Raw genomic sequence first — 14,316 nt, 5'->3', positions numbered from 1 at the left:
GAGGCGGGGCTTGGCCGCCCGGCCCTCCCCCGGCAGCGTGCACCCAGGCGCTGCGGCCACAAGCAGCTCCTGTTTCGCCGCCGGGCGCCCTCGCTGCCCGGGTCCTCCCACAGCCGTATAAAGCCTGAGGCGGGTAGGCAGCGCCCTTCGCTCCTACCCACAGCAGAGGAGGAGCGGCGCCCCAGGCACGGCGGCTCCCCAGGCACCCGTTTTTCCCGTCGTTTTCCACCCCGCCCCCTTTTCCCCCCGCTCTCGGGGGCTGGCTGCGCGGGGAGCGGCGGCACGCCGGCGGGTGCAGAGGGGGAAGATGGCGTGGAGCGGCGCCCGGCCGCCGCGCCTCCTCCTGCCGTTGCTGCTGGCCCTGGCGCTGCCGTCGGCGGCGGAGCGGCGCCCCGGGCCCGGCCCCGCAGGTGAGGTGCAGCGCGGTGCAGGGGTTGGGGGTGGGACGGCGGAGGCCCGTGGCGCGGTGCCCCGCGGTCCCTCGGGTGTGGGAGGTGTGTTTGAGCGCGCGGAGGGTGGCGGCGGGGACGCGCAGCCGGCCAAGCGGTACCAGCGGCTTTGTGCCTCCCGGCTCGGTAACCTCTGCCAGGAAGGGAATACCCTCCCGTCCCCGGTGCGGAGGCTGGGAAGCGCCGCTTTCTCTTTTATTCATTTGTTTTCCCCATCCCCCTCCGCCCCGCACTTCAAAACGCCGCTGTCGCTTGCCGGGTTGGGCTCGGCGGTGCGGAGGGGGCTCGGTGCCGGCCGGGGCAAGGCTCCCCAGCTTGCTCCCGAGAGGAACCGCTTAGCTGAAAGTGCTTTGACCCGCCGGGGTAGGTCAGAGAAACATAATCTCTCTCGGGGGAAGAAAAAATTAAAAATTCCTTAATGGGAAGTGACTCTCCCTTACTTTCTTCCCCTCCTCCCTCTTCCCTTTCCCTGAGACAAGGTGACGGTGAACATGTTTTTTCCGAGGCTGGGAAATGCATAGCCTCAGTCGCTTCTCTAAACTGTTGAAACCGCTGATGAAGTTTCCTACTTGACACAAAAGTCAGCTGGAGACTCGAGTGCCCCTTCCCATCCCGCAGAGACTCTCTTGCTTGTAGCTCATTGCTTTCTGTAGTCACTTTAGCTTTGAAAACCCAGAAGATAGGAAGAAATACTATCCTCAGTATGGAAAAGTAAAAGAATGCATACAAAGAATTCCCTCAGAGAGAGGCGCCTGAGTACATGTATGTCCAGCTATATGTGAAAACATATGTCTTGCTCTAATACTGATTTCTATTCTGGGCATACAAAGGTATTCCACCCCACTAGATTATTACCACATGGAATCCAAAATAGTTTCATTTCTTGGCTTGTTTACTCAAGAGTGTAATCAAGTTATTTTTAATGTCTAGCTTAATTTTCTTCTAGTGTGCAGAAGTGATTTTTGGGGTTTTTTCTCGGGAAGCAAGTTTTGTCAGCAAGTTCTGCTTTTCATAAGAGAACTTCTGGCTTGGTAGATTGCTAGTGTAAAAAGATAAAATTAAAAAATAAAGTCTGATGAATATCAAACTATACTCAGAGTTTAATTTCCAGATTTTTTAATGCTTTGTGGCTTTTAGTCGTTTAGATGATTTCCCCAAAGGTTGTGGTGTGGACTGGAGTTCGCAGTCTGTCAGGGGCGTGGGAGCATTACTTATTCAGCCTGCGCTGTCTCAGGGCATCTTTTCAGTAAAAAATTGAGCTCCTATGCCTGTCATCAGGGCACTGAGATTGCTGGTCCAGCTCCTTTGGAAATCAGGTATCACAATCACAGTTATGTTTCTCACATGGTTCTATTCAAGTAATGTTTGTTTTGGTTTGGTTTTTTTAAACTATGTACTTGAGTTGTGGGATCTCAAGCAGATAAAAGCCAATAGCTGGTATGGTAAGGATTTTTCTTTAATCCTGCTGATGTTCAAAGGTGTGAAAAGCTAAGAGTGGGTAGTCCAGACAGCACTCTATGATTCAGCAAACCAAAAATAGACTGCTGCATATACATAAGTAATAAAAATGATGCTACACAGCAGTGCTAATTTACACTACTGGAATGCACGGATACATTTATCTGTAGGTTTCCATGCAGGAAAAATCCAATTATTTTAAATTTAAACATTCATAGCCTGAATTGTAGCAGGCTCTGCTGAGTTAAAGCCACCCCTTGGGTAGTTTTGTGACCCCAGACACTGCCTGCTGTGTTACTTGTTTTTATTCCAGTTTTAACCCTTAACTGTTTTCCCCAAGTCTGTGCTGTATTTTTTGAAGAGGGGCAGACCTTAGTGTGCCTTCAGTTCTAGAAATCTGTTGTACTTTGTACAACACGGTGTAAAGCAGCACGGCAAAGACACCCTGTTAGATTTTAAAGCCATCCCTTAGTGGTGTTTGCTTCAGAAGTAAGCTGTAACAAGAGCGTCTAAAACTGACTGCCAAACTGGATCTTTGTTTCTTACTGAGACTTTACTGTTTCACTCAGAAAGTCTTGGAAAAGTTGTAGCAAGAGAATTTCCCACTGCCCAGCAGTGGTTACTTCAGCAGTGACCAGTCATCGCGGGCTGTGGCAAACCATGTTTGCAGACATGGCTCCTGGCCTCCTTTGCCTCGGCTTTGTGTTTCAGGCAGTTGCAGACAAGAGCACTGTTGAGCTCAGAAACACTGACTCCTGTATGGTGAAGATACAAAAGTTTCTGTGTTAAAACAGCAGCATTAATATTTCAATTGCACCATACTCGCTGTATGCGTGTTGCTTATCGTGTAACACAGGCCAGGGCGCATGGAGAGTGAGTGGAAAAGACATTTGTCATTGCACTAGAAGCAGATGCTGCTCTTGGCAACAGATGTAAATGATGTTCCCACCTAAAATGTTTTATTAATCAGCTGTTTGCATAGGAAATAGCTTTGCCGCCTTTGAGTCTGTTCCCCAGAGCAGCTGTGGGGACTAGGCCGGCTGAAGCATGCCTGGGTTGAAGCGTTGGGACCGCAGGTTGTAACGGTGGCAAATGCCAGGTTTTGAGGTGGGCCCCACTGTTCATTGGTGTCTGTATCTCCTCCTGAAATGCGAGGGGTGGGTCAGGAGGGGGACTGTCATGGAGGAGGTCCAGCAGTGTGGGTGGCTTTCCAGAGGTGGCCTGGCTAGCTGTGGGAGCGTGCCGAGACAGCCAGTTTTCCTCCACCCAAGTGTCCATAAACCACTGCTCTCAAATGCTTCAAGGAGTAATTGCTGACTGGCCTAGCTGTGCAAGGATGCACTTGGAGATACAGCATGTACTCTTGCCATTTCTGTTGGCTTTTTTTTGGGCTCAGCCAGAATGTTTGTTGTGATTGATAGGGTTTTCTTTCTGAGGGGCCCGTGAGGTGCAACTAAGGGAATTTGGTCATTCAACCATTTTGATACAGTAGGAGTACTGAAAGACTTGGCCTGCTTCATGAGGGAGAGGCCGTAAGTACATCAATCCATGCCTGCCTCTGTCTGTCTGCCTAATTTTGTTTCTTGCTTCTCTGCTGATGTTACTTTTGTCCCATTTTGTCATTACAGTATATGAAATTACTATGTAAAACTGTGTTGGGGAAAAACCTCTTCTAGGTTTCTTGGGAGTTATGTGCCCTTTTTGTAAGGACTGTACAAAAGGCTGCCACATGTCTCTTAGAGTGACATATCCAGGACCTGACCCAACAACATTTGGCTTGTCCCATGGGGCATCATCATCCCCACTCCCTGGAGACTATTTAGGAATGTGTGTAGTATCAGCGTGCACCATGTCAGATGGGTAATGATCACTCATATAGATACCCTTAGGCCTTGAAATAAATGGTGAATTACAAATGAAAAAGTGTGTAGAGGAGTGTGTATGTGTTTGGAAATTAGTTGAAAGTAAGTGAGCACGGCTGTGGAGGTGTAAAGCAGCAACACCATTCTTCAAATGCCTACTTTTCCTTTGAAAATACTTGTCCTTGAAGACACACAAAGTTGGCAGAGTTGGCTCTTTATAGCATATAGAGGCTGTACAATGCCAGTCTCTGTTGCAAAATAAATAAATAAATAAAGAGGGTTTTTTGCCAGGCTTTTCTTTTCTTCCTTAGGTGGAGGGAATAATTAGTGTGGAGGCAAACCATAGTGAGGGATGTGATTTTGCTTCTCTGTTTGATAGGCAATGGGGTTGGATAAGAACGCTACGACTTTGGCTGTAAAACGTATTTCTAATTAAACAAGAAGAACAGTGATGATATTTGTCATCGGCATGTAATGCAATAAATTACAGTGTGAAGGTACACTGAAATGACCACTGAGCCAGAGCAGTTCTGTGTGAAATGTGTTCCTGTCAAAGATCTAAGATAACAGATTATTTCCCAAAACATTGCTTTCTGTTGATGGCATATACTCAAGAGTCATGATTTGTGTCCAAGTTCTTGGTTTGTACCCTCAGTGATGCTTACTTAAGCAAAAATGACTGAGTCTCCTCATGGGGAAGTGCTCAGTTTGTCTGTTGAATTAGCACTATTACATTGTGTAATTGGAAGCAGTATCTTTCCATTTGTGCAGTGCTGCTAGTCTGAAATCTAGATGACTTGACATGCTGCTTAAGTGAATTCCCTTGTCATGAAGAGTAAGTATAGTCTCAGTAAAGGGCATTTTTGTTTTAATTTATTATGCAGGTTTTTGTAGTTTTTTAGGGACAATTTATAAGGCAAGGAATCTTGGAATTGAAGAATATTTTGGTTCCCTCTTAATGTAAACATTCAGTGTGGTTCTCCTTAGCATAAAACACAACTTGACCAACAGATGAGTAACAGGAATGTGTATGTGTGGGAATGTAGCTCTAGAGAATAAATGACACTTAATCATCAAGGAATACGTGCTTGCAAGCACAGCCTGACATCAAAAGTGTTTTTAGCTGGTTTAATAGAAGTGCTTCTGGACTAGTTCCTTAAGGTGAATGCAGTTTTCAAAATACAGATTATACTCATCACGAGGGGACTAAATATGTAAAGTCATGGTTTTACCCGAGATACAATTTTTTCCAGGAGGTAGAACTCCTTTTACAATTTGTAGTAGAAGGAAGACCAAACAAATGACATGTCCACTAGAGAAACAAATATTTTATTTGATGATCAGAGTTATCTGGCTTTATATTCTCACTGTGTGCGCTTTTAAAAAAAATACAGTAGTATATTGATATTCCATCTGAATACTGAGATTGCAGAAATGTAGGTACTTACTAATTGTTGAAATATTTACATTATTGACAAATTATACATCTGATATTTGATAATTTAATTCTGTTTCTGTGGAATCAAAATTAAAGATACTGTGTATTACTGTATAATTTACTTTAAAACACATGACTATTTATGTAATGGAGCACAAAGTAATTACAGACCTGTCTCCTTAATAGGAAATTGCCTTGGCTTAAAACATTTCATTCAAATTTACAGGACAGTTCTGAAGAAGCCCCCCTCTTTTTAGGGGCTGGCTCACTAGCTCATATGGTCTGCCCTTTAAAAGCACTCTAGGGTTCATTCTTGGACAAGTTGCAGATCTATTGATACACCGTGGATTCTCTTAGAAAATAGGTATGGGAAAAAAAAAAAAGGTAGGGTGGGGATTCTTTTTTGATGGTAGCACTGATTCTTGCAGTGTAATGGCAAGTATGTTTTTGAAGCTGATATATGAAGTGTTTGTCATTAATACAGCAAACTGTAAGATAAAAAAAGACAGGTCTGGCATTTAAGTGCCAGAGAGTTAATTCTGTACCTGTGGGTCCAAATGTTAATGTGCTGAATGAGCCTGTGAAAGGTTCTCACTGAAATCAGCTGTGCAGAAAATAATTAGTTTCTGATAGAATTGCTTTTGTAATTTTTTAAGTTTTTGCTAAGAAAAAAGTAAAAAATGATTTTTTTTATCTTCAGTTATGTGTTTCACATGGCATTTTAATACAGCAAAGTGTTTCCTTAGGCTGTCCTTGTAAGCAGTTTACTAATTCAGTTGCTTTACAGTGATGTAAAATAGTACACATGTAGATCAGAACCAGGCTCATAAGCCTAATAACTGAAGTTGCTGGGGCAAGTGTTTATTGTTAAAAGCATCTTTAAATGTACATCACACATGACATGTCATAGTATCATGTGTCAGAAGTAGGACAGAAGTTTTTGGTGTTATTTCATAATTTGAAGAACTGGGTTGTTCAAGACAGAGTATCTTACAAGTGGGGACTGTAAGCTGCCCACAGAAAAGGATCTTTGAAAATGATGGGGATTTTATTTTTCTGTTTCTAGAGTTGTGTGGCCTGTGTTTCTCTTTGGAGAGTTTTACACGTGCAGTATTTGGAAATAGGGCCAGACATGAAGCTGTAGGGCAGCTCTTTCAAACAAACCGACTAATAGGAGTGGTAGCATCTGCTGACAACATGAACACGGGGCAGGCATGAAGGACAGTTATGTGTGTTCAGGATGTCTCCAGGTGCAGATCCAATTTATCAGGGTGGATTTTTTAATTTTTTTTTTTTTTTTTTAAGAAAAGACTAGTCTAAGGAGAAATTATTACTACAAGTCTTAACTGTTGGCTTTCACTGATGGATTAATTGACTAGCTGTTGGAAAAATGGACTTCAACAATGCCTGGTGCTTAGTGTGACTGTTTCTGTTTAAACAGCTGGATTTGCAAAACGGCAGCTTTAGGAGAAGCCTGCTTCTCTCCAGATACATATTTATGAGAGACAGAGAGGGCAAGACTGCGAAACAGCAGAAGCTGAGTAAACCTTCGCACTTAGACAGCTGATGTTAATTGTGTCCTGCTCTCAGCTGCACAGCCCCAACAGTTTACAGCAGGGCCATCCAAGTGGTGTGTTCAAGCATGACCCAGCCTGTGCCATGACTCCATCCGCTCCCACTCAAGAAAATTTTTGTGGTTTGATTGCTATCTGGGCACTAATAAACAGCAGTAGCCTGATCTGTGCCTTGCTTGTCAGGAAGCTAGGCAGCTCTTGTTGGAAGAGTTGCTGCATGCATGGCAATGATGTAATTTGCAAACAGTTGATTTATTTTTTTTTTCTTATCTGGGAACTAAGGAACGTGTCTTATCTTTGCTTTTTTATGAAATAACTGATCCAGTAAGTCCACTGAAACCGATGTAAAAACTCTTGACTGCTGCTGCTTGTATCTGGTTTTGCTCAGCTACCATGAGAAAACCCTGTGTTAGAATGGGTGTGGACCTGCGCACCAGCAAGCGCTGCACCCAGGACTGATGTGGGTGATTGATGAGTGCACACACAGGTCTTAATGAGCTCTTGTTGACTATATATTCAATACTGCTAAATTAAAAGAAAGTAAATTAAAAGCTGAGACAGAATCAACTTTTTAAAATGTTTTGTGAAATGAGTTGTGTATTGGTTATTTAGTAATATTATTAAATAGTAATTAGTCTTTGTGGGAAAGTATGTGTATGTGTGTAGGCATTTACAGAAAACTAATTAAATACAGTTTAGAGGTGGTGGTTATTTATTTTCTCTGGAACTGGCTTTATTCAACAGTTGAGCATTTCCATGTAAATGTTTTAGATGCTTGTATCTGTGTGACACCAGAAATGATGTGATAAAAGGCAGACAGTAAGCAGCAGCTCAGCTGGCTTGCTGTTGCAGTCAGTATGCATGGAAGAAGGAAATGCCTCTTCATGTTCTTCTGGGCTGTGAAATAAAGCATGAGAGAATTTCTTTGTATGAGAAATCTTCAGTACTTTCTTATGAAACTTTAGATTCTGAAATGCGCAGTTGCTACAGCACTGCTCACCTCTTCATAAATGGATTTAGATTACAGATGGTGTTTAATAATAATGGGTCTCTTGAATGATAGCCTCTAAGCTATGGAAAGCTTCGATTTGGATTTGGTTAGAAGAAAAAGGGTAAAAAAACCCCAAAACCCCTAGTAAATTTTAGTATCCTGTCCAGGGGCTGTGTATTAGTGAGCACTTATCTAGCAAATTATCTATAAATTCTATATTATGAGAAAATTCAGGGCAGCTCTTACTTAATATGCGCTTCTGCTAATCCAGCTTCCTTTTGTTCCTATAGAACACATGAGAGGGAGGAGAACCTCGTAACAGGCAACATTTACTGTCACTGCAAAAGTTGCAACAGTACCAGCTACTTAAAAGTAACTGTAACTGGGAAATAGCACATTCTGTATTTCTTTCCTAGACAGCTTCTGAAAGCTTCCTGCCTTTACTAATTCTGTTCCCTGGCTCAGGACAATGTTGGGGATATTGATACCAATGATTATTGCTCTGTAACTTCAGTATGGTCTACAAATAACGAGGATGAACACAGGAAGGATTATTCACAGACAGCCAATGAGTGATCTCTGATAACCATAAATGCCAGTTGTGATCATAAACCAGTTGCAACAGTTTAAAGGAAGTACTATTTTTAATTTTTTTCCCCTGCAAGTTGACCCATTTTGTAGCAGAGGTGATACCTGTGTACCTACATTAGTTCTGCAATAATTATGCTTATATCATCAAAAGACAGATTTCTGTTTACTTTGCCTTAATTTATTATGTCTGGTTTAAAGTGGAGAAGGTAAAAGTCTGCTGATAGCTAGCCAAAAGGAACCTCATTCTTATTTTGAAATTACATGAATTATATTTGTGCTGCTTTCTGTGTTTTGCAGTAAGACATATATTATTGAAGTGCAGCAATTAACTGGAGGTTTGTGATACAGAAGAAAACAGACCAAACTTTGGGAAGAGGGTCTGTACAGGGAGTTGTGCTTCTTCAAAATCTGACCTTTAAGATTCATTTGAAGCTCTGGTTCTTAGAAATCCATTGCTCTCACACAGGGATATGTTGGTATAGGAAATCGATATGCACTATGGATTTGTACACACATGACTGATTCTTAACTAGCTATCTGTTAACTCTAATTTCAATTTTTAATTTTAAATCTTAGAACTTTCTGATCTTTCACAAGTTTTTTGAGCATGTATTGTCTCTCCTCCATGCTATTAAATTGAAGAGAAGCTGATCTTACAATGAGATCATGGCTATAGTTACTGGGACTTTCATCCCACAGCTTACTTTCTCTTGGAGAGGAAGACTGGTTTCAATGCAGGCATGTAGCAAAGTGTTCTGTGCAGGACAGAAGTTGACTGTATAATATATAAATATCAGATTAAAAAAACCCCAAACCAACACACCCCCCAAACTTCCAAAAATTAAATACTATAGTTTTATGTACCATTAATCTTTCCCTCTCCTGGAGTGTAATGCACATTTTTCCTGAGAAAAGATTATGACCATGTTTGCTATTTCAGCACATTATTGTGTTTCTAAAGAAGTCTGAGGGAAAATAAACAGCTGTTGGATGCTGCTGTCTTCTCCTTACGCCAAAATTTTTATTTAACCAGAAAATCTTCTGTTGGCTTACTACTTTTTTTGACAGTATTTACATCATATAAACTGTCACTGGCTAGATACATATGTTTAAAGTTTGTGTTTTTCATGTTGTGTACTTAAGATCTTCTTTGTTTGCTGATGGATTGCATTAATTGAGTATATGTATAAAGTATAATTTACAATCATTGTAACAATACATATGATGGGTTCCTCCTCTTTCCAGATGTTTGACATCTTTTCTGAGTATGAGGGCTTTCAAAAGTTTTATTTGATGTGGAATCTTTAAGTTTTGGCTATAACTCATATTTATAGGAAAGGAAGTCACTTTTCCTTTTGAGGAAAGGTGATATTTCAGCTTTTTAGATGACTTAACAGTTGGGTTTTGAACATATGGTCCAAGCCCATATAAAAAGGGAAGATACTGTTGGCACTATCATTGACACTCTAGCTATCTGCAGAGCTTCAACATGGCTTGGCAACATATGGAAGAATTGGTTTCAGTAAAGTCATCACAACTGTGTGGGAAGAGAATTGGTTATCGTGACTGTATTGACCATGTACAGTATTGTGTAGCCCAAGTAAGTTTTGTGGATGCTTTATTTACTACTCTGGGCTTACACCTTGTGCCCCATTCTCTTGAAAAGCTCTTCCACAGTTCTGCAATTAGTTGGGAACTCAGACTGTTATGTTACACAGTTTTATGGAGGAAACAGCAATTCAGCCTATAAATAAGGTATTTTCCAACTGGCTATGTATTAGCCATTTTCTTGGAGCTCAGTAACTTTCACCTTGTTCAGAAGATACTGTAGAGTATTTTATATTTTCCAGGATGTCTTCCAGAAATATAACTCATCTGTTAGAGAAATTACAGGAGGTTAGTTGTATAGTGAAACTGTATACTTAAATAGTGTTAAAGTTTTATTCATCCAAAATTTGCCAGTTTTATCACAAAGTTATGAGAAACTCTAGATCTTGAATCCCAGTTATAGGTCATGCCTTGACATACTGTGAGCTGACCCACACACAGCTTAACATGCGCTATTCTTATATTTTCTAATTCAAAAGTGTTGCAGGGCAATGATATTAAAATGGCATGCTCTCCAAAGAGGGCTGGTGACCTGCTGGAAAGCACCCACCAGGAGCTTCTGGTGTGTAAGTGACTACTCTGAGGGCAGAACTAAGGACTCTGATTTCTTCTCCAAGCACAGAAATACTCCCCTTTTTAAGGGAGCAGATTGGATAGAAAGGTCAAGGAAACCACTAATTAAGTTTTGTTTCTAACTTGGACTTTAAAAGTCTCTGAATGTGGATTTTGTTCATGGAGTATGTGCTTTAGGTGAGGTGTGTAAGGAACTTATTGAGAGCTTATTTAGGACAATTCCTCTAGTTCACTTTCTTTATTGCCTGAGTACAGAAATTGAAAGTGGCATGGCCCAGTCATAAACACTAGATGATTATGCATGAGGTACGTTGCCTGCCTCAGAAATAAACAGGCATAGTGAAAACTTTAATCAAAAAATGAACAAGCTTTTTCTCTCCACATTTAATTTCTTTCTCTTTCTTATTTTTTTTAAACATTATTCTGTGGAACCCATAATAGCGGAAATGCAACTGGAAGCCTGCAGTCAGCTGGTGCTGTTTCATGTCACTCTGACAGCTACTTTTCAGTTCAGCTTAGTTATGAACATTACTCATTACTGTGCTCTTGGAGTGTGATTGGAGCAATCCCAAGCTGAAAACACGTTTTCAGTTGTGTTGTGCTTTAGTGTGCCTCTCCAGTGATGGAGAAGCACGCTGCTATGTGGTACAATGGAGAGGTTGATGCAAAGTCGTTACTGAGTGGTTCTGGGGGGTGTAATCTGCAAACAGGAAAGTAGAAAGTGTTTTGTGTAGGCATGGGAACATGGATAAAACCCTATTCCAGGAACCAAGTGTTTGTTTACCATTGTAAGCCACTAGTTTTAAAGATAGTGATAGATTTTAATGGCATAATGTGGCACCAAGCGCAGATGTCTATTGATTTTACAGCTCACTCCTACTCCAGAGAAATCAACAGTACTTGAATCCAAGGATTAAACGTCAGCTCCTGTGTGGCTGTGAGCAGTATCCTCAGTTTTGGCTGATCTGAAGCTACTGTACTAGTGCCCACAACCCCTGGTAGAGATTATGTAGTAATCTCTGTCAGTGTTCATTCAAGATAAATAAGAACCATGTGGGTGTGAGAGGAATGACTGCAGTTCTTTGCATATTTCTTTGCCAAGGTACAAGGAGAGAGGTCACTGCTACTTTAAGTAGTCTTGCCGTGGCAATTCCTGGCTGAGACCTCTCCAGGTAATTCACTGAAGACAAAGGTTCTGGTTTATAGTTCTTGTTTGTGGAAATTTAAATATTTATGATGCAGCCAGATCCCTGATGGTAGAAGCACAAACGATTGAGTAAAAGTGAGATGTTTGGTTAATCTTTGTTGGATTTCCTAATACTTGGTGTGTGCTCTCTATGCAGTGTTGTCTTTCACAACTTGAGTGCTAAAGGGTTTTGTAATTTGCATGTGAAAATGAATTCTGTTTGTCACTGGATATACTTTTCTTGGCCAAATGTGTGCTCTCTTAGGCTTGTTTTCAAAACAGAACAGCTGTTTTGTGTATGTAACTATCAGAAAGCTGTCTGGAATAATTGCACTCTAATCAGCACCCTCATACCTGGCATGAAGCTCTTCAGAGAGGGTTGGTTTTTTTTTCATGCCTTCCTCTTGAACTTCAGCACAGGGTTTGCATTTCTTTTTGCACAAATTGCTTTTACTTGTGGAAATCAATGCCCAGCTTGGTAGTCCCCTCCAGTGGCTGCCAAGATGCCTCTGGCAGGCTGTGTGCCAGGGGATCCCAGCTCTGCCAGTCAACCAGTACCCTCTGCGGTGGCCCTGTACTCTGCAAGTGTGGAGGGCTGTGACTGCCTGCTGTGTTCTTGATTTCATATATGTTTGCCTTTGAGAATGCTGTTTGTTGAAAAATATTACTGAGAGTGTTTATTTGCCCCCGTGTGTGAGGAGGATAGTCAGGCTTAAGGACCTGGACAGCTCAAGTACATACCTATGTGGAGCAGAGCTCCTTAGGGTAGATACCTGGCTGGAGGGCAGAGATTTGTGCCAAAGTGGATGGTGAAGCAGGAACGATGTTGCTGCAGCTAGAATTCATTGTGGGGTTTTTGCAAAGACTGAAAATTTTGTGGCTTGCTCACTGGGGAGTACTGGGCCATAGTGGCAACTTGGGGTCTGAGTAATTGCAGACAGCTTTCCACTGCTATGCCTAGGTCTTCATTGCACAGCTGGAGCCCTGGAGCTGGCACAGCAATGATGGCAGAGTCTTGGGTCTAGGCATTCGACCTCTCAGTGTGACATTAACGTGTGACTTGGCCTGTGGTAAGGGCTCTGGTGCTGCACTGAACCTCTGCACTGGCAGGGCTCTCCATGGGACCAAACTTGGTCTGCACAGCAGGGACACTTTGGGTGGCTGCAGCTAAAATAAATGTAGCTGAACACATCCTGAAATGGAAACAGCACTTGACTAAGCTTACTCTCCTGGGGTCTGTATTGTACTTGTATGTTTATACTCTTGTGTGTTTATCAATGTCACTTTAGATTTGTGTTACTAGACACAAACTGGACAGGTTTTCTAAGTGGTTGTTACACCTAAATGTAGTAAAGAAGGAATAGATTTTTTTCAAAGTGAATGAATTTTAAAAGGTTAAAAAAAAAATTGGCAGGAGTATTTGTTGGTCAGAAGCATTCTCTTCACTCCTTGCCACAGAAAGGAAGGAACAAATATCTCTTGTGCTATGCTTAATGGAATTCTGCCAGTAAAACTGGTGCAAGTTGTCATTTACATCTAAATAAAATCATAGGAACCTACAGGAATTACATTAATATTTTTCTAGCATACTGCTAGCTAGAAGAGAATGGGTCAGCTTGTCTCATTTGATTAATAATTCCTTCTAAAATGTGCCAGTTACCATTTAGTGCGTTTTGCATTGCCTCTCCATGTGCACTATAGACAGAATAAAAGCATGTTTCATTGCTTTTTGGTCAGTCACAGATTACTTCAAAAACCCACACCAAACCAACCCAAACAAACCACAACCCCTCAAAAAAGCTCAACAAAGGCTAAATAATCTATAAAGAAACTCCAGTTTGTCAGGGCCTGGAACAGGCTGCCCAGGGAGGTGATTGGGTCGCCATCCCTGGATGTGTTTTAAAAAAGGATTGATGAGGTACTTAGGGATATAGTTTAGCATAGGACAGGAATGGTTGGATTTGATGATCTTAAAGGTCTTTTCCAACCTTGTAATTTTGTGATTCTCAGACTCTAAATGCTGTAATTGTGCTTCTGCCGCACTTGAAGATTATTTAAGTACCATGTGCACCTAAAATTCTGTGGTGCAGCAGAGACATGGAAACCTCTTAATCTGTAATTAAGTGAAGGCCATTGACAAGTGTGCTAAAAAGAAAACTTTTTCAATGTGAGTAATACTTTTATAAAAATAGTTTCTCATTTGCTCTGTGACTGTTTGCAAACCTGACTCAGGCAGTCTATGCTAGATTGCTTCATTGGCTGCAAGTTTAATACAGGTTGTCTTTCAGTTTCTTGTGAATTTAAACTGTATTGTTTGTCTGCTCAGCTTTCTCCAGTTTACATCACTCAGGTTGAAATCCCTGGCACATCTTTCTCTTTCTTCCTGTTCCACAAAACTCAAGTAACTTACCAGGCTCCATAATGAATCTTGAAATACATGAGTAATGTGTAGGTGGAATTACTGTGGGCTCCATTAAGAGAGTAACAGTATCCCGTAAAGAATGGTAGCTTATTTTTTTGTGTGCCAAACTGTATTTCTACATTGATTTACTGTCTGTGACTTACTGTCTATGGGAAGAACCTGAT

General features: G+C 41.5%; 1 protein-coding gene across 1 annotated transcript in view; it reads left to right on the top strand.

Moving 5' to 3' along the window:
* Positions 1 to 262: 262 nt before the first annotated feature.
* PLOD2 (procollagen-lysine,2-oxoglutarate 5-dioxygenase 2) overlaps positions 263 to 14,316 on the top strand; it is a 52,767-nt gene continuing 38,713 nt past the window's right edge. The window contains 1 exon segment of the mRNA XM_084267540.1: positions 263 to 410. Coding sequence (XP_084123666.1) covers positions 308 to 410 — 103 coding nt within the window. The 5' untranslated portion in view covers positions 263 to 307.

The sequence above is a fragment of the Gallinula chloropus genome (assembly GCF_964237585.1).
Source record: "Gallinula chloropus genome assembly, chromosome: 8".
Classification (NCBI taxonomy): domain Eukaryota; kingdom Metazoa; phylum Chordata; class Aves; order Gruiformes; family Rallidae; genus Gallinula; species Gallinula chloropus.
Note: the sequence above shows the minus strand (reverse complement) of the source record. Positions and strands in the feature narration are given on the sequence as shown.